This window comes from Barbatula barbatula, assembly GCF_947034865.1.
Source record: "Barbatula barbatula genome assembly, chromosome: 3".
NCBI classification, from domain to species: Eukaryota; Metazoa; Chordata; class Actinopteri; order Cypriniformes; family Nemacheilidae; genus Barbatula; species Barbatula barbatula.
In genome coordinates, this window is record NC_136764.1 from 383,127 (window position 1) to 409,294 (window position 26,168).

General features: G+C 40.5%; 1 protein-coding gene across 1 annotated transcript in view; it reads left to right on the plus strand.

Annotated features, from left to right (window-relative positions):
* LOC306892465 (receptor-type tyrosine-protein phosphatase mu) overlaps window positions 1-26,168 on the plus strand; it is a gene marked incomplete at its 5' end in the record, with an annotated part of 122,902 nt that overhangs the window by 42,196 nt on the left and 54,538 nt on the right. Inside the window, 5 exons of the mRNA XM_079453592.1 lie at window positions 5,676-5,950; window positions 9,107-9,185; window positions 11,236-11,351; window positions 14,966-15,140; window positions 21,302-21,595. Of these exons, the coding sequence (XP_079309718.1) occupies window positions 5,676-5,950; window positions 9,107-9,185; window positions 11,236-11,351; window positions 14,966-15,140; window positions 21,302-21,595 (939 nt within the window). The remainder of the gene's footprint in view (window positions 1-5,675; window positions 5,951-9,106; window positions 9,186-11,235; window positions 11,352-14,965; window positions 15,141-21,301; window positions 21,596-26,168) is intronic.

The following is a 26,168-nucleotide window of genomic DNA, read 5'->3' on the forward strand; positions in this document are numbered from 1 at the left end:
AAACGCTCTTCCTTACTTGCGGGAAAAGTCTGTTATTTTCATGTGAGTGACGCGATCTGACAGATATTTTTATTCTTCGCTGAAGACGAGATTGACTCACGTTCGCTGTAATCGCGCCGCCCGATTCACGTCATTCAAATCATTGCATGTAATTTACTTGTGCACTTAAACACTTCATTTGCGTTTGGTGTGAACATAGTGTTATAAACATCCGGTTTATATTTTACTTATGTTCATATTCATTTATATTATTATTTTATTGTATAATAATTGTATTAAATAATTAATTTTTTTAATTTAGTTATACGTTCATTGATTAAATAAACAGGGTTATTAACAGTTGTAAAATGGATCCTGTAGTTTGTAAAATATTGGAGAGACAAGTTTAGCCAAGCAACTCTTCCTCTCGGTTTCTTTTGATTGTTATCAGAAATAATCTACAGCCGATCTCTTGTTTGCGCATGTGTCAAAAAGTGTGCGTGCGCAGTAAAGTTTCTTTATGTTGTTAAGATTGATCAAAACAACTTTTTAACCAAACGAGACCTCTGAGGTCCTGTTGAAGAGCAGCTGCTCTTCTAACATCATTGTTCCTGTCACCTTCATGTGGAATATGTGTTGTATAGACACGAGACTCTATTCACGTGATATTATCTATTTACTAGACAGAATCAGCTCAGTCTAGCATCTCAAATATTGCACGGTCAGAACAGCATTACAATGAGCTGATTTTTAGCCGAACTGTTTCTTTAAATGAAATGATTGGAGGTATTCGGTAATGATGTAGAGGAGAAGAGAGACGTCTCCGTCTGTTCCCCGGCCAATTAGCTCCCAGTTAAAGACGTCAGACAGCACTTATTCTTTTCCTGCAAGCTTCAGAAAGTTCTCCGGCTCTCATTCATTAGACAGACAGACAGAATGAAGTTTCTTCTCCTGGCCTATTGTTACGCTCAGACAAAAGAAGCCTCCGCTCAATCACGCTTCTTTTACTCGCCGTCGTTTCTTTTTGACGCCAGGGCTCGGGGAAATTGAGCTCGGCCTGGTTTTCTCGCGCGGCCCGCCGAACTCTCACAGCGAGAGCGTTTTTGATTGGTGGCAGAATGTGAGAATAGCCTCGTCTACATTGACATTTGAGAGGCGCCGCCAGGTCTTTTCTCGGGGTGTGACCTCGCACGGTTTTATTAGCAAATGAGACCTGGAGGCTTTGAGTTTAAAGAGCTGCTCCTTCATTCCCATTTCAGCCACAAAATGATTTTCACAGGGTTCAGGACCTGAATGAGAGCAGAATAATGAGAGCCAGTCATTACTGGAAATTACAAACCCCTCTTATACCGTCGCTCAGAGCAGAATGAGTTTAAATGCCCCCCGACATGAAGACGTTGATGCTCGGTCTGATCTCGGCGTGGTGAGCCACCGTCACGGAGCCAGAGAAGATTACACGTATACATTCAACACATAGTTTTTATCTCATCTTTTTAAGGTTTAAAAACGAGTATATTTATGTTTCTGGGCTTTGGCGCAAGCTTATTTGAGTTAAAGCTAAAATGATTGGAAAAACTTCAACTAAATGACACATTGAAATGTTGCCTCAAAAATGAAATGAGATCAGTTTAAAGCACTGAAATTATAATAATAAACAACAATTTTAACGAATTAATCTTATATCGCAACATAAAAAATAAACAAATAGATTATAAAATGACAAAAGCACATAGTAAAATTGCTAAAACTTTAACTTAAATTAACTTAATATAACTATGATATATATATTAATATAACTCAAAATTATAATTTTGTATTTATTATCAATCGTTTTGCGTGTTTGCGTTATTAAATGTGTGTATTACGAGGTTATTTGTGAATGATGCTTGAAGCTCATGTGAAGATGTTATTTTTGTTTTAAGCAGCGCTGTATGGAAACGTCTGTGTGCTTATTAATATCATGGGAGCGTTTGCAAGCAGCGGTCATAATAATGTTGTGATGTCCAGGACTCTTTTAATGAGCTCTGACGGCTTCAGGCCGTATCCCAGCATGCTCTAATGAAGCGTCAGGTGTCTCTTCGCTCATCAGCGGCGGTTCTGCGCAGGTAATGCTTCACCTTGTCAGATCGGTGAGCGTTTGCTTTAAAATCCTGTGCCATTAGTGACTGTGATCTGTGTATTACATCAGCACATTGTGTGAGTAACCGGCTCAGATCCTGTGTCACACGTTATCACGGAAGGACTGGAATCTGTGTCATTATTCCACCCGTGACATCTGTATGATCTGTGTTTACGTGAAACAAAACAGCAGTGATTTCTTAAAGAGACAGTACAGTCTTACATTAGTTCTTCATCCTGTGTCATGTTAAACCTGTGTGAGTTTCTCTCTTCGTCCCAACACAAAAGAAGATAATTGAAGAGTTGAATTGAAGTGTCTTATAGATTAAATGTACAGACAGATGAGGATTGAGGAGAGATCAGCTTCATGTGTTTGAATGAACACGCGTGTGTGAAGAGTAGATGTCAGAGTACACGGGTAACATGTTGACACGTCTGAACACGTGTGGTGGCGGAATATTGAACTTGAGTCTAAATGCACAGATGCTCTCTCTCTCTCTCTCTCTCTCTCTCTCTCTCTATGTGAAATGTTAATAAAGACATTCTCCTGCAGACCCCTGACAGCAGCCGAGCGTTCGGACCCTTCACCACACCACAGGAGGAGACGTGCGCGGTGGATAATTGGGCTGAACGTGTTATCATTAGGGAGGAAGAGAAAAAACACTCGCAGCACTAGAACTGCGGTAAAAAAAGAAACAGTCAATTATGATTTACTGCGTCATTATTCTGAGTCTGTGATGATTGACAGCTCCTGTGATTGTTTATCATACAGCTGTAGAGTAATATGGTGTTGATGTTGTGTTATTGTGCAAACAAACTAAATGTTAAATATCAGTGCAGCCTTAATTTACTCTCCTGCTCGTATTGTGAATGGTTCTTCACTTATGACGGATGAAGAAGTGAACAGGATGTGATGTCATGATGTCACATGATGATGTCAGGTGAATGTACATCAGGTGATGTGTTTAGTTGATTTGAGGCAGTCGTGTGGTGTGATGTACAGATATATTTCACATGAACCAATCACATGACTGACCAATGGCAGGTGAGGGGGCGGGGCAGAACACATGATTATAGTGTAGGGAATGTGTGATGTTAGTTCACACTTCATCATCAGGACGTGTTTGTTTATGTTGTAGCCGGACGAAATCGGTAGAAATACGCGTTGAATACTGCAAAATACATCTCAAGGTTTTTGTGTTTTTTATACAACTTTCCGCCATCCCATGCCCTCTGGAGTTCCTCCTCAACATAATCCCCCCGGCGGGCCTAAAAAAACTCAAAAGTTGGCAGTCATGGTTTTACACACATAAATACACATGATTGAAGACATCAGTGATCCTGCGTGACATGTTGTGATGCTTTTAACATTCAGAATGACTTTCATCAATGTTTTATTTTACTCTGTGACATTTACATTCTATGTTGGTCAAACGCCTTACTGTGTGTGTGTTTGTTTGTGTGTGTGTGTGTGCATCCATGAAGCATTTCTGCCTGTGCGCGTGCATGTCTGCGTATGTGTACATGCATGCGTGTGTGTGTGTGCATGTATATGTGTGTATGTGCATGCATGCGTGTCTCTGTGTGTTGTGTGTATGCGTGCATGCATGCGCAAGTGTCTCTGGGTGCTTTTGTGCGTGTCTCTGTCTGTGTGTGCTTGTGCTTGTCTCTGTGTGTGTGTGTGTGTGTGTGCATGCATGCATGCATGCGCGAGTGTCTGTGTGTGTGCATTTGTGCGTGTCTCTGTGTGTGTGTGTGCATGTGTGCATGCATGCACAAGAGTCTGTGTGTGCATTTGTGCGTGTCTCTGTCTGTGTGTCCTTGTGCGTTTCTCTGTGTGTGTGTGCATGCGTGCATGCATGCACGAGTGTCTGTGTGTGTGCATTTGTGCGTGTCTCTGTGTGTGTGTGCTTGTGCGTGTCTCTGTGTGTGTGTGTGCAAGCATGCATGCATGCGCGAGTGTCTGTGTGTGTGCATTTGTCGTGTCTCTGTGTGTGTGTGTGTGCATGTGTGCATGCATGCACAAGAGTCTGTGTGTGCATTTGTGCGTGTCTCTGTCTGTGTGTGCTTGTGCGTGTCTCTGTGTGTGTGTGCATGCGTGCATGCATGCGCGAGTGTCTGTGTGTGTGCATTTGTGCATGTCTCTGTGTGTGTGTGTGTGTGTGTGTGTGCATGCATGCACAAGTGTCTGTGTGTGCATTTGTGCGTGTCTCTGTGTGTGTGTGCATGCGTGCATGCATGCGCGAGTGTCTGTGTGTGTGCATTTGTGCGTGTCGCTGTGTGTGTGTGTGTGTGTGTGTGTGTGTGTATGCGTGCATGCATGCACAAGTGTCTGTGTGTGCATTTGTGCGTGTCTCTGTGTGTGTGTGCATGCGTGCATGCATGCGCGAGTGTCTGTGTGTGTGCATTTGTGCGTGTCGCTGTGTGTGTGTGTGTGTGTGTGTGTGTGTATGCGTGCATGCATGCGCGAGTGTCTGTGTGTGCATTTGTGTGTGTCTCTGTCTGTGTGTGCTTGTGCGTGTCTCTGTGTGTGTGTGTGTGCATGCGTGCGTGCATGTGCGAGTGTCTGTGTGTGTGCATTTGTGCGTGTCTCTGTCTGTGTGTGCTTGTGCGTGTCTCTGTGTGTGTGTGCTTGTGCGTGTTTCTGTGTGTGTGCGCGTGTGTGTCTGTGTGCATTCATGTGTACCTGTGTGCATGCATGCGTGTGTGTTTGTACGTGTGCTTGTCTGTGTGTGTTTGTATGCGTGTGTGTGTGTGCATGTGCATGTGTGCGTGCATGTCTGTGTGCATGAGTTTGTGTGTGCTTGCATGCGTGCGCGCGCGTGTGTGTGTGTGTGCATGCATGCTCATGTGTCTGTTGTGGCGTGAGTGTGAGTGTGACTGAAGCAGATATTCATTCATTAGCAGTGTCTAGATAAATGAATCTGCTCATTTAATGAAGTGAATCTTTAATTCATTACGGTCACTTGTGTAATGTGTTGATAAACACGTAATGTGTTGATAAACACACAAATGTGTTTCTGATAAACACTGCGGTGGATCGTGTAAAGATGAGACAGATATCAGGCGAGATCGTGTGGTTGTAAATCTGTGTGTGAGTCTTTCTTCAGTGAAACACAAAAGAAGATCATTTGAGAAATGTCTCTGTGGTTTTGTGGTCATACAATGGAAGTCAATAGAGTTCAGTGTTGTTTGATGACCAAGAAGAAAGAAACTCACAGGTTTGAAATGACACGGGGATGAGGAAAGGATTTTTAGGTGAACTGTGCCTTTAAGGGCATGCGTCTGTGTGTAAATATAAAATAAAGTTAAATATATTTCTGAAATTCTGTATCGATCGGTTTGGATGGTTCAGCTCATCTGTAGCAGTGCTGTGGCATCATGGGATGTCATGGTGTTTGTAAGGTGCACACTTCAGAATGCAGTAGATCTTCTGTCATCTCGACTTCTTTCTGAATGTTTTCAGTGAAACGCTTGGTGTTGAGAGACTGAAACACGCACATCTACAGAGTGTTGAAAACATGAGACAGCAGGACAGGATTGATGTTCACCCGTGCGCTTTCTGATGTCTCTTACAGGTTCAGCATTTATGATGGTGAATTCAACGAGCCGTTACGCTGGACAGAAAGCTTTACTCTTCACTCCTCAACTCAAAGAGAACGACACACACTGTGTCACATTTCAGTATTATGTGTCTGGAAGAGAGGGGGGCAGTCCGGCCCATCTGAACGTCTACATCAAAGAGAACAACAGTCCGATGGGTCTGCCGGTGTGGAACACATCTGGACCTGTCAGCACAAACTGGAAACCAGTAGAGCTCGCCATCAGCACCTACTGGCCAAACTTCTACCAGGTGAGCGAACACACATCGCTTGAGCACTGACCAATCAGAATTATAAATAACTGCAGAGAACTGTAGTGTTTATAAAGACACATACACACCCACAGGAACATGTTATAGGTTTCTATTTCATACCTCAGGAGAATAAAGTCTCCTTTAGTCTCGGATGTTTCTGAAAAGAGAATCGAGGAGAGTGTAGTTGTTGAGACACATGAAGGTCTGGACGTAAAATCATCTGGATTTGAGTGATGAGACATGTTTGAGTTGATATTGAGATCTCGTTTGATCGCAGACGAGACGGATCTGAGCTCAGTTTGACACATTGTTGACGTCTCTTCTCAGACTCTCATAACAGACACATTTGTCACATTACTGACTGGTTTTCTCAGGAGAAATATCTAAGATGAAGGTGAGACAGTTTTTGATGAGAAATTAGGGATGCGCCGACATGTCAATTTTGGCCGATAACCGATGATTCTTTAACATGGGAAGCCGATAGCTGATATATTGGCCGATATACAGTATCTAGATATCAATATAAGATTTCATAAGACTGAAAAAAAAGGCAAAAAGTGGATTATGAAAACTTTTATTTGAAAACATTGTCTGCAGAACATAAGGCCACCGTTAGTTCTTCCCTGAAATCATGTACCAAGCCTACTTTACACTAGTTAAACATTCTTTAACTTTAAAGCCTTTCTGGTATATTTTTCATTTAAGAAAGAAATTATAGAAGTGTATAAAAGTGTTCGTAATATCCACAAGTCTAACAGATCTCAAGACAGAAAGCATTCAGACAGCAGTCTGATTCGCACAATATGCTTTTCATAAATATCTATATACTGTATCTACATCAATAATGTTTTCCTAACATCAGTAAGTGAATGATCACGACAGAAAGACAGAACTGTGCTGGATAGGGATGTAACAATATCAAAATCTCACTGTATGGTAATACCACGGTATACCGTCCATGGTTCAGTGTTTATTGCGATATTTAAAATGACAAATGGTGACTTGGAATCGTGCCGTTACCATCCTCTTTTCTTCATCCTCTACTGTTGCTTAGAGGTGTGAGTTATAGTATTAGAGGTAATAATTTATTATTTATTGGCTATAATATATCCACCTTAATTGTAATATTGCCGATACTGATAACATTAAAAACGACCTTATCACCGATACCGATATGGCCGATAATTTATCGTGCATCCCTATGAGAAATAGTTGAGATATTAAGGAGGTCTTATCTGTTTTTGATGTTTTTCTCTCTCTCTCTCTCGCTCTCTTATAGAAATAATGACCGTCTGACCTCCATTATAACAATGACATTATTTGGCTTCATTTTCACATTTGCTGTGTGTGAGAGAGAGAGAGGGCTGTGGTTTCACACATGTCTGCTTATTAGTGTGCTGCTCTCTCGGCCGCTGATGTTAATTGGTAGAACGAGACCCATGTGACCTCTCGCTGGGAATCTGTGCTTTGCTAAATTATTTCTTTAGAGCAGCTGTAGAGATTAGAAAGAGACCCGGATGAGACTCTCACAGAACATGTGTCTCTCAGACACACAAACTGATTTCAGGAGTTATTCAGACAGTTTTTACATGAACTGTTGATCTGTGTCAGTCACTCGTTCATGCAGAACTCATTACATCTCATATAAAGAAAGCTCTGAGGTGAGTTTGGCTGATGTCACTAAGGTCTCTCATTCTTAAAGGAACAGTTCCATTGTGCATTCGCTATTTACATGGCGGAATTTGCAAGGGTTGCCGTTTCATAATCCTTTACATTAAATTTTCCAAATTGTAACCCGTTTGTGTGCTGCTTGCGCATCCCTGTGTGTGTAATAAGCAGGATGCACACGTGTTCTACAGGCTTATATTACTGACGCAATCTTTAAAAAAACTAATTCGCTTCATTTCCTCAAAATAGCAATGGGCCAACAATGCGCCTGAACACACCTCGTTTTCAGACCAGCACATTCTGTTGAAGATATTTTGAAACATGTAGGAAAGCAAACAGTTCTGAGGCTTGATGGCCATTGTCCATTTTCCTACAATGGGTTCCAAGAACTGTTTGGCAACTTTCTTTGTGTTCATCAGAGCAAAGACAATTGTACCGATTTGGACCAACTCCAGGGTGAGTAAATGATGACAGAACTGTTTTATTTTTGGGTGAAGTGTCCCTTTCAAGCAGCTGCCACATACACACGTTGTGTTTGAGATGATGTGCGGGCATCTGTCAGACGGACGGCTGGTCTTCTGACTCTGGGTGCGGTTCATCACAGACAGCTGGAGATGCTCATGTGTTGTGTCTTTCTGATCTTATGTCAGCATTTAGAAAGCGTGCGGTCTCAAATGATGCTCGGTCAGCGTGACATTTTGAGAGAGTGAGTGATGTCATGATAATGATAGATGACTGTAGTGTAATTGTAAAGTATGATACAGTAAGTGAAGCACCTGCTGATTCTTTGGACTTTCATGTATAATTATAGTCTTGATTTGATGACACACAGGTGAGACGCTCATCAGTCTTAACCTTCACCTGGTTGTGTTCAGTTTTCATGTATTTTCTCATCTTGATAACAAGCTAATATCTTCTGACCTCATCTGAACCCATTAATCCAGAAAACATTTCAGATAAAATATCATCACGTGTATGAGAGGAACGAATGAAAAACAAAAGTCTGGTCTCATAGTCTTATTGTAGCTGCTGTGGGTTGAGTATATTTGGGGAGGCTCCATCAATAACCGCTTGTTTGCTTCAGATATTAGCCTCTCTATTTTTGTTTGGCCGCGACCCCGTGAGGCTGGCTGTCCGGTTGAATTGTTGGTTGTATAAAGCCGGCGTAAGGCAAACAGTTTGAGCGCAGACACCTCACTGATTTACAACCTCTATAAACACTGTCATTGGACGGGCAGCCCGTTCACCAGGCAAACCCTTGGAGCCTGCTCGCCTCACACCTGCTGATTCAACAAATTAAGTCCAATAAGTGAAGATAAATGGAGTTTTAATCAGCTGTAATGAAGAACGGCGCTTCAGAGTTTTCCTCCGGCCGCGTGGCGAGTCGTTGTTTAAATTCAGGCCCCCGCGGGAGTCGATGTGTGGGACACTTTCAGATGGTGTTCATTTATCACCGTGGTTATGAGCTTTCTCGTTTCTCCACAGATCGTCTTTGAAGTGGTGACCTCGGGCCAGCGAGGCTTGCTAGCCATCAAGGACGTCGTCCTCCAGGGCCATCAGTGCAGTAAGATAACTCTCAGCTCCCTCACTTCACTTTCTCTCTTACTCTTTAAGCAAACTGATGCAAACATCAAAAATAAATCACATTTTGCTAACTACAGAGTCCAAAAAGGTTTGATTTTGGACTTATCTGGAAATCCAAAAGATTTCAGTTCATGCAGACATATTTACTGAGTAAACCATTATTTTGTAGAAGGCAATGAAATTGACTGCACCTCAAGTAGTATTACAGATATCTTCATATTGTTTTAGATTCTGTTTTTATGACACTTTTTTGTACGTTCCTGCACACATGTGGATGTATGTGCAAATTGACAAAATATGAAATAGTCATATAATATTTATTTATTATTTCTTTCTCTAGATGATCAATGATTAAAATAAAAACGTTCGGTAACGTTTAGATCTATATACTGAAATGTGTCACGAATATGACAAATTGTTTGTACTTTGAGTGGATTATTATTATTATATGTATTTATGCCTTTAATATCAGTTAAACCACATAAACTGTATGGATCAGGTTTGACTGATGATTGACTTTTGAAACAACATTTAGCTGTAAAAATTATAATCTCATCAGACGAGATTTAGATTTTGTTTAAACCATCTACCCAATCTCTGTATGTCTGCAGTGTGTTTATTAAAGGAGTCATATGACACTACTTAAACTAATATTATCATTTGTTTTGGATGTAATGCAATGTGTATGCCAAACGCTGTATTTGACACATTCCGTGCATGTTTGTATCTCCTCTCTGAACGTGCGGAAGCTCATCGCTCTGTAAAGCGAGATGTGCTATGATTGGCCACTTCACCAGTGTGTATTTACCAAAATATACTGTATAAAACACACAGAATCCCACAGTGTGATGTGCTCAAATCTTCTCGTTATTGAATCAGATATTTTACACAAAACTACATATCGCTTATAGCCCATACATACAGCTGTCAAGGTTGACAGGAGTTTCAATGCCAGTATGTAAGTGTTTGACCACGTACAAACTAAACTACAAAGCTATTAGCAAGATGCTAGTTATGTTAGCTTTCATGAGGTGTTGCGCAGACCGATCGGCATATGATGTCAAAGTGCAGCGAGAGCAGAGCGACGTGTGCTTTGGAAACATTCTCGCGTTACTCTGATGCCAATTGCCGATCGGTCTGCAGTATTTCAAGAAGTTCAACATACCTAACGCAAAGTCAGAAGACACATATCAGTATCAGTACTATAGGAATGTGCTCTTTTAAAAAAATGGTTACATGTTAGATAACTGAAGATGTTAGGATATATATACAGTATATAGTAGTTTTAGAAACGTCTCTTTTGCAAAAATGAATGAACCAAAACTGGAAAAATGGCTCTTTGGTTAAAAAAGGTTCCCGACCCCTGCTCTAACACCTGACACAGTGAAAAAAATCTTTTTAAAGAGAGAGAGACGTGGAGAAGATCGGTCGGTCGAGGTTATAAGAGACGTCAAACAAGAGCGAGAGAGAGAGAGAGAGAGAGACAGAGAGAGAGAGGTCACATTAGAATTGTTTGTGGATGTATCGAAGGTCAAGGCAGCACATCGACTCAAACATTAGACATTAATTGACATGAACCTTCACTTCACAAATGAGTTGAAATGACCCTGATATGACATGAGGAGAGATGCTTTGTTAAAGATAATGAGAGTGTTTCATTACTTAAATCAATACACTTACACTCAAACATTAATATTCTGATTAATCAAGAAACCAAAACAGATTTTATGTGTGTGTGCTTTTTATTCAGAAGGGTGAAGCGAGAGGTTGAGAGAGATGTAAAAAAATCGGTAAAGAGCTTGTCAAATGTTCCTGAAAAATCTTCCTCTTGTTTTTTTAAAACGCTTTAAAACGGAGTTTCAGTACTGGATGTCTCTGAACCGTCAGAGAGACACATGTGAACTGTCCCTTTAAGAAGTTATGTCTATAGGGTTCATATAGTTCAGTTTGATTGTTCTGTTGTGAAAGCATGTGTTTGTACGTATACACCCTTGCGCGTGTGCGTTTATTGAGTGTGTTTTGTGTTGCAGTGAACACGCCACACTTTCTTCACATAAAAGGTGTGGAGGTGAACGCCGGTCAGACGGCCACATTTCACTGCACTGTCAATGGAGAATGGAAAGACAACTTTAACCTCTGGCTGCAGGTACAACACACACAAACACTATCTCACACAAACAAACACTATCTCACACAAACAAACACTATCTCACACACACAAACACTATCACACAAACAAACACTATCTCACACACACAAACACTATCTCACACACACAAACACTATCTTACACAAACAAACACTATCTCACACAAACAAACACTATCTCACATACACAAACACTATCTCACATACACAAACACTATCTCACACACACAAACACTTTCTCACACAAACAAACACTATCTCACACACACAAACACTATCACACACACACAAACACTATCTCACACACACAAACACTATCTTACACAAACAAACACTATCTCACACAAATAAACACTATCTCACACACACAAACACTATCTCACACACACAAACACTATCTCACACACACAAACACTATCTTACACAAACAAACACTATCACACATACACAAACACTATCTCACACACACAAACACTATCTCACACACACACACACACACGCACAAACACTTTCTCACACACACACACACACACAAACACTATCTCACACACACAAACACTGTCTCACACACACAAACACTATCTCACACACACAAACACTATCTTACACAAACAAACACTATCACACATACACAAACACTATCTCACACACACAAACACTATCTCACACACACACACACACACACACACACACACGCACAAACACTTTCTCACACACACACACACACACACACACACACAAACACTATCTCACACACACAAACACTGTCTCACACACACAAACACTATCTCACACACACAAACACTATCTCACACACACAAACACTATCTCACACAAACAAACACTATCACACACACACAAACACTATCTTACACAAACAAACACTATCTTACACAAACAAACACTATCTCACACAAATAAACACTATCTCACACACACAAACACTATCTCACACACACAAACACTATCTCACACACACAAACACTATCTTACACAAACAAACACTATCTCACATACACAAACACTATCTCACACACACAAACACTATCTCACACACACACACACACACACACACACGCACAAACACTTTCTCACACACACACACACACACACACACAAACACTATCTCACACACACAAACACTGTCTCACACACACAAACACTATCTCACACACACAAACACTATCTCACACAAACAAACACTATCTCACACAAACAAACACTGTCTCACACAAACATGTCCCCGTGTCTCTCTGAACTAATCTCACTCATCATCACTGACCTGACGTTATCTGAACGTTTGTAAGATGTTTGTACAGTGGTAGAGAGCTGATGGCTGAAGCGAAACTCAAGTCAGAACTGAAGTGACACTGGATTTAGCTGCTGTTGTGTGTTGTGTTGTCAGCTGGTATATCACTTATACAAACAGGTTTCATTAAGAGAGTAAGAGACGTCCCCTGATAACACTAATGAAGATATATCACTGACTTCCATGTGCCTGATCAAGCACATGACAGCTGCACCACACGCCTCTCCCTCCCATAATATATGTAAATATATGAAAACAGAAATAGAGTCAGGGCTCTCAGGCATTTCAGCCTGTTCACATCGCTTTATTCAATTAATAGAAAAGGCAAATGCAATGTGAAGATGAACGAAACGTGTCCGTTACAGCATTACGTTCACGTTTAATCACGGTGCATCAAAGATGTCTTCGTGTTCACATCGCTGATAGCACACATACATCTGGCTTACGTCTATTTGACGTCTACATTTACATCCCGAATACGTCTCTGAGATGTTTGCTGTCAGATGTCATATAGACCTCCAGAAGATGTCTGTAAGATGTTTGTGAACAACTGTTCTTTCTAAGATGTTTAGCAGATGTTTTACACAGCAGATGTTATCCAGATCTTTAGCAGACGTATTACAGACGTTCAGTCTTCTCCAAAACGTATTGCAGATGAGCAAACAATGTATTGTAGATGTCTTGCAGATGTAAATGCAGACGTCAAATAGACGTAAGCCAGATGGATTGTGCTATCTGGGAACCAATCATACACAGCGCATGAACGTGATGACCAATCAGAAGTTTAGATGAGTCACCGGCGTAGAAGAGTTTTGTCGTTGCTCGCTCGCAGATACTGGACTCATTTATAATTACCGTTTGTTTCATCCTTTCTAACGTGTTATTATAACTTTATAGTTAATTACTTTTTGTCTTTGTTTTCTGTCTATTTCCTGTTTAAATAAATGCTTCTTTTTTATGCCGTTAAGAGACAATATGAAAATCTATTTAGGCAAAAACTGCAATAAATTCATAACTCTCCAATAAACAGTTTGTCTGCCTAACCTATTAGAATATGACGATTTTAATGTATAATCATAATTACAATACAATATTTGTTTTTTATATTTATGACATTGTAACGACTGAGTTATTCAGACAGGAAGCGGATCCACGTGCAGTATAGAATTTTAATGAAAATAATCAAAGAAACAGAATAACAAACGATCCAAGACACACGAGAATCAACTAAAAACAAGAGGCCTTAGATCACATTTCTAACAACTAATCATGACACAATGAACAAACGAACTACAACAGGAACAGGAAGTAACATAAGTCCATAACATGAAGGGAAACACAGACAGGGCTGCGACCGAAATCACTCCATACTATATAGTAGGTGAAAATGAGTATGAGTCATGAATACGGTAGTATGTCTCAAACCTCAGAATGCAAAAAACAGTAGACGATGGTCCACTACTTCCACCAAGATTAATGAGTGTGGATGGGATGGACATTTATCTATCCCATGATGCCACGGGAGCTGAGCAACGGTCACATTTCAAAAGTAAATCGACAAAATATAGCGGAAAACTTTATAGAGGACGTCTGTTTTTAACGTAAGAGCCAATAAATGAATTTCTTGTGACTAAATATGTTTTATCAACGCTCACCTGTAGGTTGTTGTTAATACGTCATAGGTCAAAGGGCATACAGGTCACATGACCATAAAACATGGTGGACGCAGTATGTTCCAAATGTAATCAGACTACTCCCACTCATACTATATAGAACGTACTGTTTTATCGGCCGATACGTTCTTATTCAAATTCAGTACGTACTGTCACAGTATGCATTTCAGACTCATCCAGGGATCATGACAGACATGTGATCATGTGCTCGTCTGACTCGAATACATCAGCATCCGCCTTAAAGGGACAGTTCACCTAATAATGTATCGTTTACTTGCCGTCAGATTGGTGCAAACCTGTATACATATATATGTTCTGCTAAACACAAAGGAAGATATTTGGAAGAATGTCTGTAACCAAACAGATCTCGTCCCCCATTTACTGCCATACTATGGAAAATAAATACTATGTGAGCCATTTATCTTTTATCAGATTTACCAATTGGTAGGCTATATAGCTTCGTATTGCAGAGTACAGGGATATATTAATATAATGTTAAGTACACCACATGAATATATTATATACGTTATAATATATATTTCTCTTGAATATAAAGCACATTTTTCTCTGAGAGGAGATGAAAGAAAAAGACACACATCAGTGTACTCTTGTGTTTGTTTGTGTATGCAGGGTATCGGTGGTCGAGAAGCTCCTATGAAGGCGACCAAGCCGTGGAATAACCAGCGATTCATCGGCATGTTTGATGTGGTCAACACAACTAAACACGATTCAGGACGCTACAGATGCATCGTTCACTCCAACTGCGGTGTGGGAGTGTCTAACTACGGAGAATTGACCATCAAACGTGAGTACACACACACACACACACACACACACAAGCTGTGTCTGAATTCGCCCCCTATCTCCTGTATAGCGCACTCTATCGGGTGTCCGCCATTTTGTAGTGGTGTCGGAATTACGAGTGAACAACTCATTCCCAACCTCCGTTCACTACTTTTTACCCACAATGCACTCTGATGTTGAGTGTACATCAGAGGATTCAACGTGAATCAACCGTCAGATTAGAATCAGCTGGAGGAGAGTGAACGTTGATGCCACGACTGAACATTTATACACATATTTCTTTACTTCATAAAATCCTCATAACAATTTTTTCAAGTAATATTTGCTGCCATAATTCAAGTACAATTTACTAACCAGAATAAAGTAAATTCTACTTATTAAATACATTTAGTTTTTGTTACTTAAAGTAAACAAATAAATTACGCTGAACAAAAACACTCTAAACAACAGTTACAACTTAAAAAAAACTCAAGTTAAATATAATACCAAAACTCTCCTAAATCTCAAAAAGAAACACGAACAAGTTTACTGAAAAACACTTTAAATGACAATTAATCTTGAAAATGAATTTATGCAGTCAGATGCAAAGCATGCTGGGAACTACAGATCAACTGGCAAAGTTATATGTAGAAAAATGATTTATTGTCATGATTCTGCTGCATCATGTCATGTTTCTCTTAGTGTAGTGGCAGGATCATGACAGAACCTCATGTTTTGTGTGGAGAGAGGCAATTATTGTTCTTATGGCCTTCCATACTCTCTCTCCTGTCTCGTCTTTGTTCCCATCCTCTCGTTACCCTCGTTATTGATTAATGCCCTTCACCTGTTTCCCTCTTGATTTTTACTCCCTTATTTAATGCCCTTGTGTCTTCTGTCTTGTGCTGGTTCATTGTGGTTTGTGTGGTGAGTTCTTGTGTCTTGTACTCTAGTTTAGTTATTTGTAGTTCATGTCAAAAGTTAATTTAAGTCTTGTTTAAGTGTAGTTAGTTTTAGTCATGTTATTGTATCCCTGTTTTGTTCTGTTACCCCCACATGGGTCTATGTTTTATTATTTATTATTAAAATATGTTAACCCCTTACCCGCTGTCTGCACCTGGGTCCTCTCTCCGTGTCTCACCACTCGAGAATCATGACAATTTATGTAGTCTCAACACAAAATAAACTTCATTTGACCAGTTTAAATGGGTTTAACATAATAAAATTGAGTTGGATTTACTTCATAATTCGTTCAATTAAAATGAAAATAATTCAAATCTTAACCAAAGTTTTTAGATTTTATTCTCAGGGTTTTTACGTTATTTTAACTAAATGTTTTTGTTTAAAACAGGAACATAATTATATTATGTATATTTTAATAATTTATTTGATAAATAAATAAATAACTTTAAACAATAAACACATATTTTAAGATAAATAACTTTGATAATAAACACATTCAATTAATGTTATATACAGTCGGGTTTTAAAACATTTGTTTTGTTCTCTTCTTTATTATAAACGAATACAATAAATGTGACAAATAATGTAAAAATAAACTTTTACAAATCAATCCATAAAGCCACACAGGTGTAATATAAGTGTAATGACGGCATTGTTTATCTCACCTGTAAGTCGCTTTGGCTAAATGACTAAATGTAATGAGGAATGTCAGACGCAGGATATATAACGTCATTCACTCATGTTCATTCAGTGGACTATATAGGCAATAATGAAGGCTTTATAAGATCCTCGCGTGTCAGAGGTATTCTTGTATTGGTGAGGATTTCACAACACCTGATTCATTGTGTGAAGGACGAGGTGTGACTTTAGAATGACCCGCTCCCTTCATCTTCCTGTGAACGATGCCAGCGGATGTGTGTGTGTTTTATGCTAATGTTCTGCTCTCTCTTTGTTTTGATGGGCGTGTGTGTGACGTTTTAAGAGTCGCCCTTGACCGTCGGTCTGTTTTTAGCAGAAGGATTGAATTGATGTACAGTAAGCTGTCACCCGCGGCCCTTCAGCGCTCATTTGATATCAATTTATCTCTCCGGCGGGATGTAAATCCTGAATTGTTCTATCTTCAGAGAGTCTGGTGATGGCCTTCAATATTTCATCGGCTCAATGTTCGCTCGTTCTCTTTGTCTCTCTCTCGCCGAGCAGACCGTTGAATTTACGGCCCTGTAGTTTTTTAACCGACAGGTTTATGTGATGGATGCAGTTAATCCCAACTGTCTCGACGGAGAGCTGTCAATCACTTTCAGAGGCTGAAACATTTCATGGCTCAGATGTGGCTCTTGAGTCGCTCAGGAGACTTCGTCGAGTTAAATCGGAGTTCCTGAAGAACATTGTATATTCCTCGGGATATATAGTATCTAAAAGACACGAATGAGACGATGGAGTGAACGTCTAGAGCTGTCAAACGTCAAACACAGTTTGATGAGAAATGTTTGAGCTCATGTGGAGTTCTGAGATCGAGACGGTGTTGAGATCGCTCTTGGAACCTGAGGGGAGACACATGTGAGATTAATGGAGACATTTCAGAAATATCTCACGTGTGGCATGTGTGTGAGAGAGAGGCCGTGTTAAACACACACACACACACACACTTTTTCCTACATTGGACATTTTTTTGTCAGCCGCCAAATCTGAAAATGTGTAGTAAATGATCTATAAAATCATATAGTTTAGACAAAAGAAAGGTGAAACCAGAACAAATCATCAGATGTTAGCTAGCGGCTTATTCAATCTAATTGTATGTTTTGAAAATAAGAACTGTTATTTAAAATATGGGATATGGGTAATAATAGTTTTGACAAATAGAAATCAATAATAAGGCAAAAATACTGCTTTTTAGCAAAGAGGGCAAGAATATGTACAGTGAGAGTGACGGGTAATATCTGTGTCTCATTATTTCATACCCAATTATATAAAGGTTGTAAAACAAAGAAATAATAAACTGTATAAAATGACGAATGATCAAATATTTTTTGTATTTCTATTTGATTTATTGTCAGTATTGGATGTGCAGATCAAGGGTTGGGTCAACAACCACTGAAGACCAATTTTGACCCAGGAAAAAACATACACACGCACACACACACACACGCACGCACGCACGCACACACACACACACTGTGTGTATCAGTCCGTGTCCTCATACTGTAAATTGATTATAAATGAAAGATGTTTATTTGGAAAATGTAAAATGCAGACAGGTTTGTGTGATAGTTTGGTTTGGGGTTGAGTGACGATTACAGGATACAATATACAGTTTGTGTTAGTGTGTGTGTGTGTGTGTGTGTGTGTTTGTGTGTGTGTGTGTGTGTGTGTGTGTGTGTGCAGGCAGGTGTGTTACCGAAATGGGTCACAGATGTCCTACTATCATGACACACACACACACACACATATATTAAACACCCTTTCTTGTAGAGTCACACACATGTCTCCAAATAGCCTGTACAACAGTTGACACACACAAAAAAAATATATAACAGCTGTTATATCCTACACACACACACATTCTGTACGCACACACATATAAACACTCTTCTCCCAATTATAATGCTTAAATACTCACACACACACACACACACATATGCATTCACTCCTCCCAATATTCTGTTGTCTGAACAACAGCTGTTATTACACACTGTCAGTATCTGCTGTGGTCCGTGAGGTTGGGGGTCTCTTCAGTTGTCTTTTCATGTACTTTAACCCCTCTCTCTCTCTCTCTCTCCACACACACACACACACACACACACACGCTTACAGCGTCTGTCAAGCATTTATTAACATGACGGCTGGCGTGTTTCTGCTGCTTATCTCACACTAATCCCTTCAGAGTCTTTGTGTCTCTCATCAGTGTTGTGTTTAAACACTCTTGAGTCTTTTCGTTCAAGCTTTTACAGACAGAGTTTGCTCTCTGAAAGCTCAGGAGACCTGACATGTTCAGATTTATCTCAAATGTGTCTTTAATATATGATCGTATATGTATTACATGTATAATGTATTTGTGTAAAACAGACACTAATGAGACCGTATTCTGCTATAACATGAATGTGGATCACATAGCTCGGACCATTTGGCCTTGAGATCTCTGAATGTGGTCTTCTAGATAAATCTGTGTCCGAGAGAAGATGAATTTGACACATCTGAGCAATGCCAAGTGTCCATTAAGGGAGGAAGAAGACCAGACAATAAGGAGATGTTGTCTGTGTGAAGTGGAGGGTTATAAATGCTTGATGTGTGATGTGTCATGATGCCGTTAAACGCTGTTTCAGCTGGATTTGATGAAGTCAGAATGTGTGACGGATGTCTCTATAAAGCTCAGCGTCACACCGCTACATTAAACGTCTGTTAGTGTCCGGATCTCTCGCCGGCGGGGTCACGCCTGAATGAAGCCGTCGCTCTGAAGATGAATGAGACGTCTGTGAGAGCCGCGGGAGACCTATAGAGTCATTTCTCCTCACACACACACACACACACACACACACACACACACACACACACACACACTTTACTGTCACGGATGTGAACTTTGACCTTGAAGCCCTGCAAAAAGACACTACTATATTAAGTCCTCCATTAAGACCAGTGATGTTTCTAGGCTGCAAACATCTCAAACGTGTTATTGCTCATCGGTTTCTCTTTCATAGTTCAGGAGAATTGATGGAGTTGAAATCTAATCTGAGTATGTCTCATTTAAAGGCACAATATGGAAGAACTTTGTTATGAAATATCCAAACATCACTTGCACAGTGTGATATATTTCATGCAGTTGTGTACTAATATGATCCCAAATGTTCACAAGAATGTGGGTTACTACTACTACTTAGTTATAGTGAACTTAAACTAAACTTAGTAAACTTAAACCGCTGCTCCGCACGACCCTCAGTTTCCGCTTGTACAAACTATGGCAACACACAAATGCAGAAGAGATTATACAGCATCTGTTGTTCTGTTATTGTGGATCACAATTTCTCGACTGTATGTAGGTTTCAAACACGTTAAACTGTGTAGCATTACGATAGCAAATCAATTGGCAAAGTCCAATAGCAGTCGCGGGTTAACGTAGCTTTACATTCCATGCTTCTTGCAAGCTAATTCATTATGATGACATCAAATAAAATTAATTCATTACCTGAGTCTGTTAAATTTGACTCATTGTTGACGTCTCTTCTCAAACTCTCATGACAGACGCATTTGTCACATTTATGACTCTCAGGAGAAACATCTGAGACGCACACGAGTCTTAAACAATAGTTTCAGTCTGTTCTCCATGTAATCTCATTGATGTCTTTGGATAAATTATTGAGATATTGAGGACATCTCATCTGTAGTTGATCTTTCTTATGGGATGATGTGCTGTTGTCACAGGTTTGAGTTGGTCAATCGGATTGGAGGTCAAAGCGTTCTGTCTCATTAAAGTGACGCGACGTCTTTAGATTGTTCAGCGTCTGTGATTATCCGTGTGCTTTTGTGTTCACTGGAGTACGGAGGTGAAAAAGTTCACAAGTGTCTTTTCGTTCATCATTCAGTCATTGAAGGAGTGTTCTCGAGAGGTGAAAGGTCATCGTGTGACTATGAAGAGCCAGGGGATATTCTCCTGCATGTGCGTCCGTCTGTCTGATGGCGATGGTGTTGTTTGGGATTAATGAGTTGATTTGAGGTGATTTGCAGTTGGCAGTCGGGGTGTTGTGGGATTATGGGTATTTAGGGGTTCTGTTCACTGGGGCCACAGTGGGTCGACCTGTAGATCTGAATCTCTTGAGGACACATGTTTGAGATTACTGCCGTCTTTTCTGTCTTCAGCAACAGATTTCCTCTAATTTAATCTCCTTTTTATGAAGAATCGGTTAAAACAGTAAAACGACTCCTGTCAATAGTGTCTGGATGATGGTGTTTGGGAGAGATGCTATTTATTATCTCAGATGCGATGTGTTTAATTTCTCAAACACCATTTCTTTATTGAACAGCACACATTTCTCTCAAACTCAATCTCAGATTTGGATGAAAAAAATACATTGTGCACAGAAAGAATATAGAAATATAGAAATGAATAGTGATAGTGAAATCACATAACCAGTTCACTTGAAGGAATTGAGTCGCTATAATTCATCATGATGTACTTTCATGTGGAATTCTTGTCATATATATTTATTGAACGTTTGTTCTTTCCCTCAGAGCCTCCGGTTCCCATCGCTCCTCCTCAGTTGATGGCGGTTGGTGCCACGTATCTCTGGATTCAACTCAACGCAAACTCAATCAACGGAGACGGACCCATCGTCAACCGTGAGGTCGAGTATCGTACGATCTCGGGAACAATGTACGACCTTCAGCCAGTGGATAAAACCTCACACAAAATCGGTCATCTGGACCCCGATGCAGAATATGAGATCAGTGTTCTGTTGACACGACCCGGCGAGGGAGGAACGGGAGCTCCTGGACCTCCACTGAGAGCCCGAACGAAATGTGCAGGTCAGTTTAATCCTTCATCTCATACACTACGAGCTCCACAATCCTCATCTGTTCTCATAACACTTAAAAAAACACACACACATTTACATTTAGTCATTTAGCAGACGCTTTTATCCAAAGCCACTTACAGAGAGTTCAGGGAGCAATAAGTGATATGTCATAAAAGAGCAATAATACAATAGCTGCTAATACAAAGATACTAGTTTCAACAAAAGCCAGAACAACACCTGTTGAGAGAAGAGAGAGGGTTAGTGTGCTTTCTTTTTCACAGAAGAGGTGTGTTTTAAGTAGTTTTTTGAAGGTTGTGGTGATGTGGTTGACCAGACCGCATTGGGAAGAATGTTCCACCAGGAAGGAAAATAAGCGAGAAAGAGATTTAGTGCCCTTATGAGAAGGCATTACAAGACGCCGCTGGTTTGCTGAACGCAGGGTTCTTGAGTGTGAAAGTATGCCGGCGCATACTTACGTGTGCATGTGTTTCATATGTTCAGTGTAGCATCACTAGACTCCTCCCTCTCACAGTGAATTGTGGGTAAAGACTTGTACACACAGGACGATAATAGCACAGTCTTATCACCAGTGTTTTCACTTGCGATGAGCCGAGTGAACGTGCAAATTCACTCTATGAAATACATGAAATACACTCTTAATGAAAAGCAGGAATACCCTGGTACACAAGCTGGCGCTGCGCAACTTTATGCTTCTGACACACACTTACAGAAGAAGAGAAGAGAAGAGAAGAGAAGGGAAGGGAAGGGAAGGGAAGGGAAGGGAAGGGAAGGGAAGGGAAGGGAAGGGAAGGGAAGGGAAGAGAAGAGAAGAGAAGAGAAGAGAAGAGAAGAGAAGAGAAGAGAAGAGAAGAGAAGAGAAGAGAAGAGAAGAGAAGAGAAGAGAAGAGAAGAGAAGAGAAGAGAAGAGAAGAGAAGAGAAGAGAAGAGAAGAGAAGAGAAGAGAAGAGAATCCATCTTGTTGTGCGCACAAATGAGCTCAAATGCATTGCGCCGGGTGCACGATAGGACCCACAGAGTGATGTAGGGTGTGTGTTTGTAATTAAGAGAGCTGATGACATCACATCATTTGAGTTTATGTGTCAGGTTTATATGTGAATAGATGTGATGTCATATGTGTATGTTCTGACGGCTCATTCTTCGCATGCGTGTGTGCGTGAGGCTGGAGAACTGCAGGATGTTTTTTGACCTCCTGTTGAAGGTCTCTCATCTCTGTGGTGCTGATGTATGCGTTTACTCCTCTAGCCTTCACACCATCACTGCAGACCTGTGTGTGTGTGTGTGTGAGTATTCAAATGCTTTGTGAAGTTTTTCCATTGTCAATGTTGAAGCTTTTTAAATTCAACTTTTGAAGCTACACAAGACATGTTTTTAAGACTAAAGCTCGGTCACTAGCATTCTACTAAAATCTATTCTGTGTTTCTCTCTGAAGGAATTCAGCATTCAGACATTTAACAAACTTGAATATAAATGATGTTTTCCGTCAGCACATGCATTATTACCGAGGCTTTTAGCGTAATGTCTGATTCACAAACCTTAATGACACTTTTGTCCTGTTACTTTATAGTTTACATGCTTAACAGTGTAGATTGTTGAAATGGGGTTGGTTAATTCTCCACCGTGTCTGTGGTTTCTTTATCTCTCCACCGAGCTTAATGGAAGTCCGGTGACAAAGAAATACAAATGTACGGAGAAAAAAAGCCTCGTACCCTTGAAAGTGAATTATTTTTCAGGAGGTATGCGCTCTTATCGCTCCGTCCGCTGTAGTTTTGTGGGCGACACAAAAGCGTCTGCGCGAGTCGTCGTGATTGATGTTTTTCTTCTCTTGATGTGGTTTTATAAAAGCGTCTCTGTCTGTTTTCCAGGAGAAACTCTGTGTCCTCGCTCGTGACACACACAGGAGGTCATTGTGATCTGAACCTGCGCTTCTACATCTCGACATACGCAAGGACGTTTAGATTTGCTTCATAAACACAAGAGTTTAATATGACCTCATATCACATTTTAAGAAGTCTTCAGATGTTACTTTATTCGTGAATTAATTGGATGGTAAGAAATGGGCGTGTCACATCAGAATGTGAGTTTGCAGTGGAGGGATTGTGGGGGATTTCTGGAGTGTCTCCATGGTAACGCTTCTTTGCTAATCTTACATTTAGTTTGAACTGTCGGCAAGATTCTACATTAGGTTATTAGAATAAAACAAACGTTCAGGTCTGATGTATTAGAATAAAACAGATTTCAGGTCTGATGTCGGGTGTCAGGAGAGGTGTGTGTGTGTGCGCGTGTGTGTGCGCGTGTTTGCGTGCATGCGCGTGTGGGTGCGTGGTGTGTGTGTGCGTGTGTGTGTGTGCGCGTGCGTGTGTGTGTGTGCGCGTGCGTGTGTGCGTGTGCGTGTGTGCGCGTGTGTGTGTGCGCATGTGTGTGCGTGCGTGTGTGCGCGTGTTTGCGCGTGTGTGTGTGTGCGTGCGTGTGCGCATGTGTGTGCGCGTGTGTGCGCGTGCGTGTGTGTGTGCGTGTGTGTGTGCGTACGCGTGTGTGTGCGTGCGCGTGTGCGTGCGTGTGTGTGTGCGCGTGTGTGTGTGTGCGTGCGTGTGTGTGTGCGCGTGTGTGTGTGTTGGTTAATAGTAATGCATAATGTGAACATCAAGTGTTTGACAGATGGAGCGAGTGGATCAGTTTTGATGAAAGGTTCTGAAGATCATTCTGGAGTTGAGGGTTTATCTGTGATGAATAAGTGTGTTGGTGATGACAGTTGTGTTATTTTAATCATGTGATGTTTTTGTGTTTGACTGAAGTGTTTGTCTCTAATCAAACTCCATTCATGTCATTTATTATGATCATCAGAGAAGAACTCATTGATTCTGTCTCACTCTCACTGTCTGTGTGTGTCTTTCCGTGTGTGTGTGTGTGTGTGTGTGTGTGTGTGTGTGTGTGTGTTTGTGTGTGTGTGTGTGTGTGTACGTGTGTGTGTACGTTTTCTCTCTCTCTCTCTCTCTCTCTCAATTTCAAGGTACTTTATTTCCATGATTGTGTGTTCTTACAATATTGCCAAAGTATTGAACATATAACAGAAGGCAAACGATAAATACAAACATTACAGTGAAATATTAATGTACATAAACAAACTCTCTTTCCGTCTCTCTCTCTCTCTCTCTCTCTCTCTCTGTTTCTCTCTCTCTCTGTTTCGTGACCATGTGACCACTAGACAGCACACACAGTTGAAATCTCTTTTGTGATGAAGAGAAGAGCGAGAGACTCTGAAGGTTACTGAAGAACTCATTGTGTGCATCTCAAGGTCTTCATGCTGCGTACAGAACAGATCTTCAGATGCACTTCATATCTGTTCTCTCTCTCTCTCTCTCTCTCTCTCTGTCTCTCTGTGTCTCTCTATATCTCTCGCTCGTCTCATGATGTCATTTATCAGAGTTTGTGACAGTTGTTTGGAGCAGATGAGCATTAGCGCTAATGAAGATGAATTCTCTTTGAACCGTTTTATTCTGAACGTGAGTTTTGTGGTGTCAGTCAGTTATAATGTATGTGTTCATGCTGGCGTGTTTGGTGTCGTGCTGAGAGAACACGTTTCATAAAGTCAAACACAAACTTATTACGAGGTTTTTTGTTTTCGATGTTTAGCCTGCAAGAGAGGAAAAAGCCTTATCCCCCATGGTTTTCAAGCGGGTTGCCGGGACATTTAGGAGACCAGCTTCAGTGGAACGGAGTGCGTGCTGGGGTGTAGGGTACTAAAAGGTCTGGCAAATATTGAGGGGCCAAATTATTTAAGGCCTTGTAAGAGAGCATAAGGATTTTAAAATCAATACGAAACTTTACAGGAAGCCAGTGTAAGGTTTTCAAAACTGGAGTGATGTGTTCTCTTGAGCTAGTCCTAGTCAAGATGCGGGCTGCAGAATTTTGCACTAACTGTAATTTGCCTACGGTAGCTTTTGAGGCTCCAGCCAACCGAGCATTGCAATAATCAATACGAGAGAGAACAAAAGAGTTGATTAACTTTTAGGCTTTAGGAAATGACAGCATGGAACGTAATCTGGCAATATTTCTGAGATTATTTTTTTTAATTTTTACTTCATTTCGAACATGTAGTTCAAATTTTAAGTTGGCATCAAATATCACCCCTAAGTTTTTTATTTTATTTTTAAACTGAACAATTGAGCCATCCACTTTTAGGGCTGAAGGCTTGGCCGTCTGTAACTGGTGAGGTGACCCTACGAGCATTACTTCAGTCTTGTCACTAGAGAAAGGAAGTTATCAGACATCCATTGTTTGATCTCAGAAATACATTGAGAAAGACGAGAAACAGTCGCATTGACACCAGATTTAGAATGTATGTACATCTGGGTGTCATCCGCATAAAAAATTAAAGTTTAGACCTAGTGATCTGAGGAGTTTGCCCAACGGAAAAATGTACATGCTAAAGAGTAAGGGGCCCAAGATGGAACCCTGTGGAACACCACTTAATACCGAACCAGCCTCAGATTTACAACCACCCAACACAACAAACTGCTTGCGCTCAGACAGGTAAGATTTAAACCAGTTTAGGGCAAATTCAG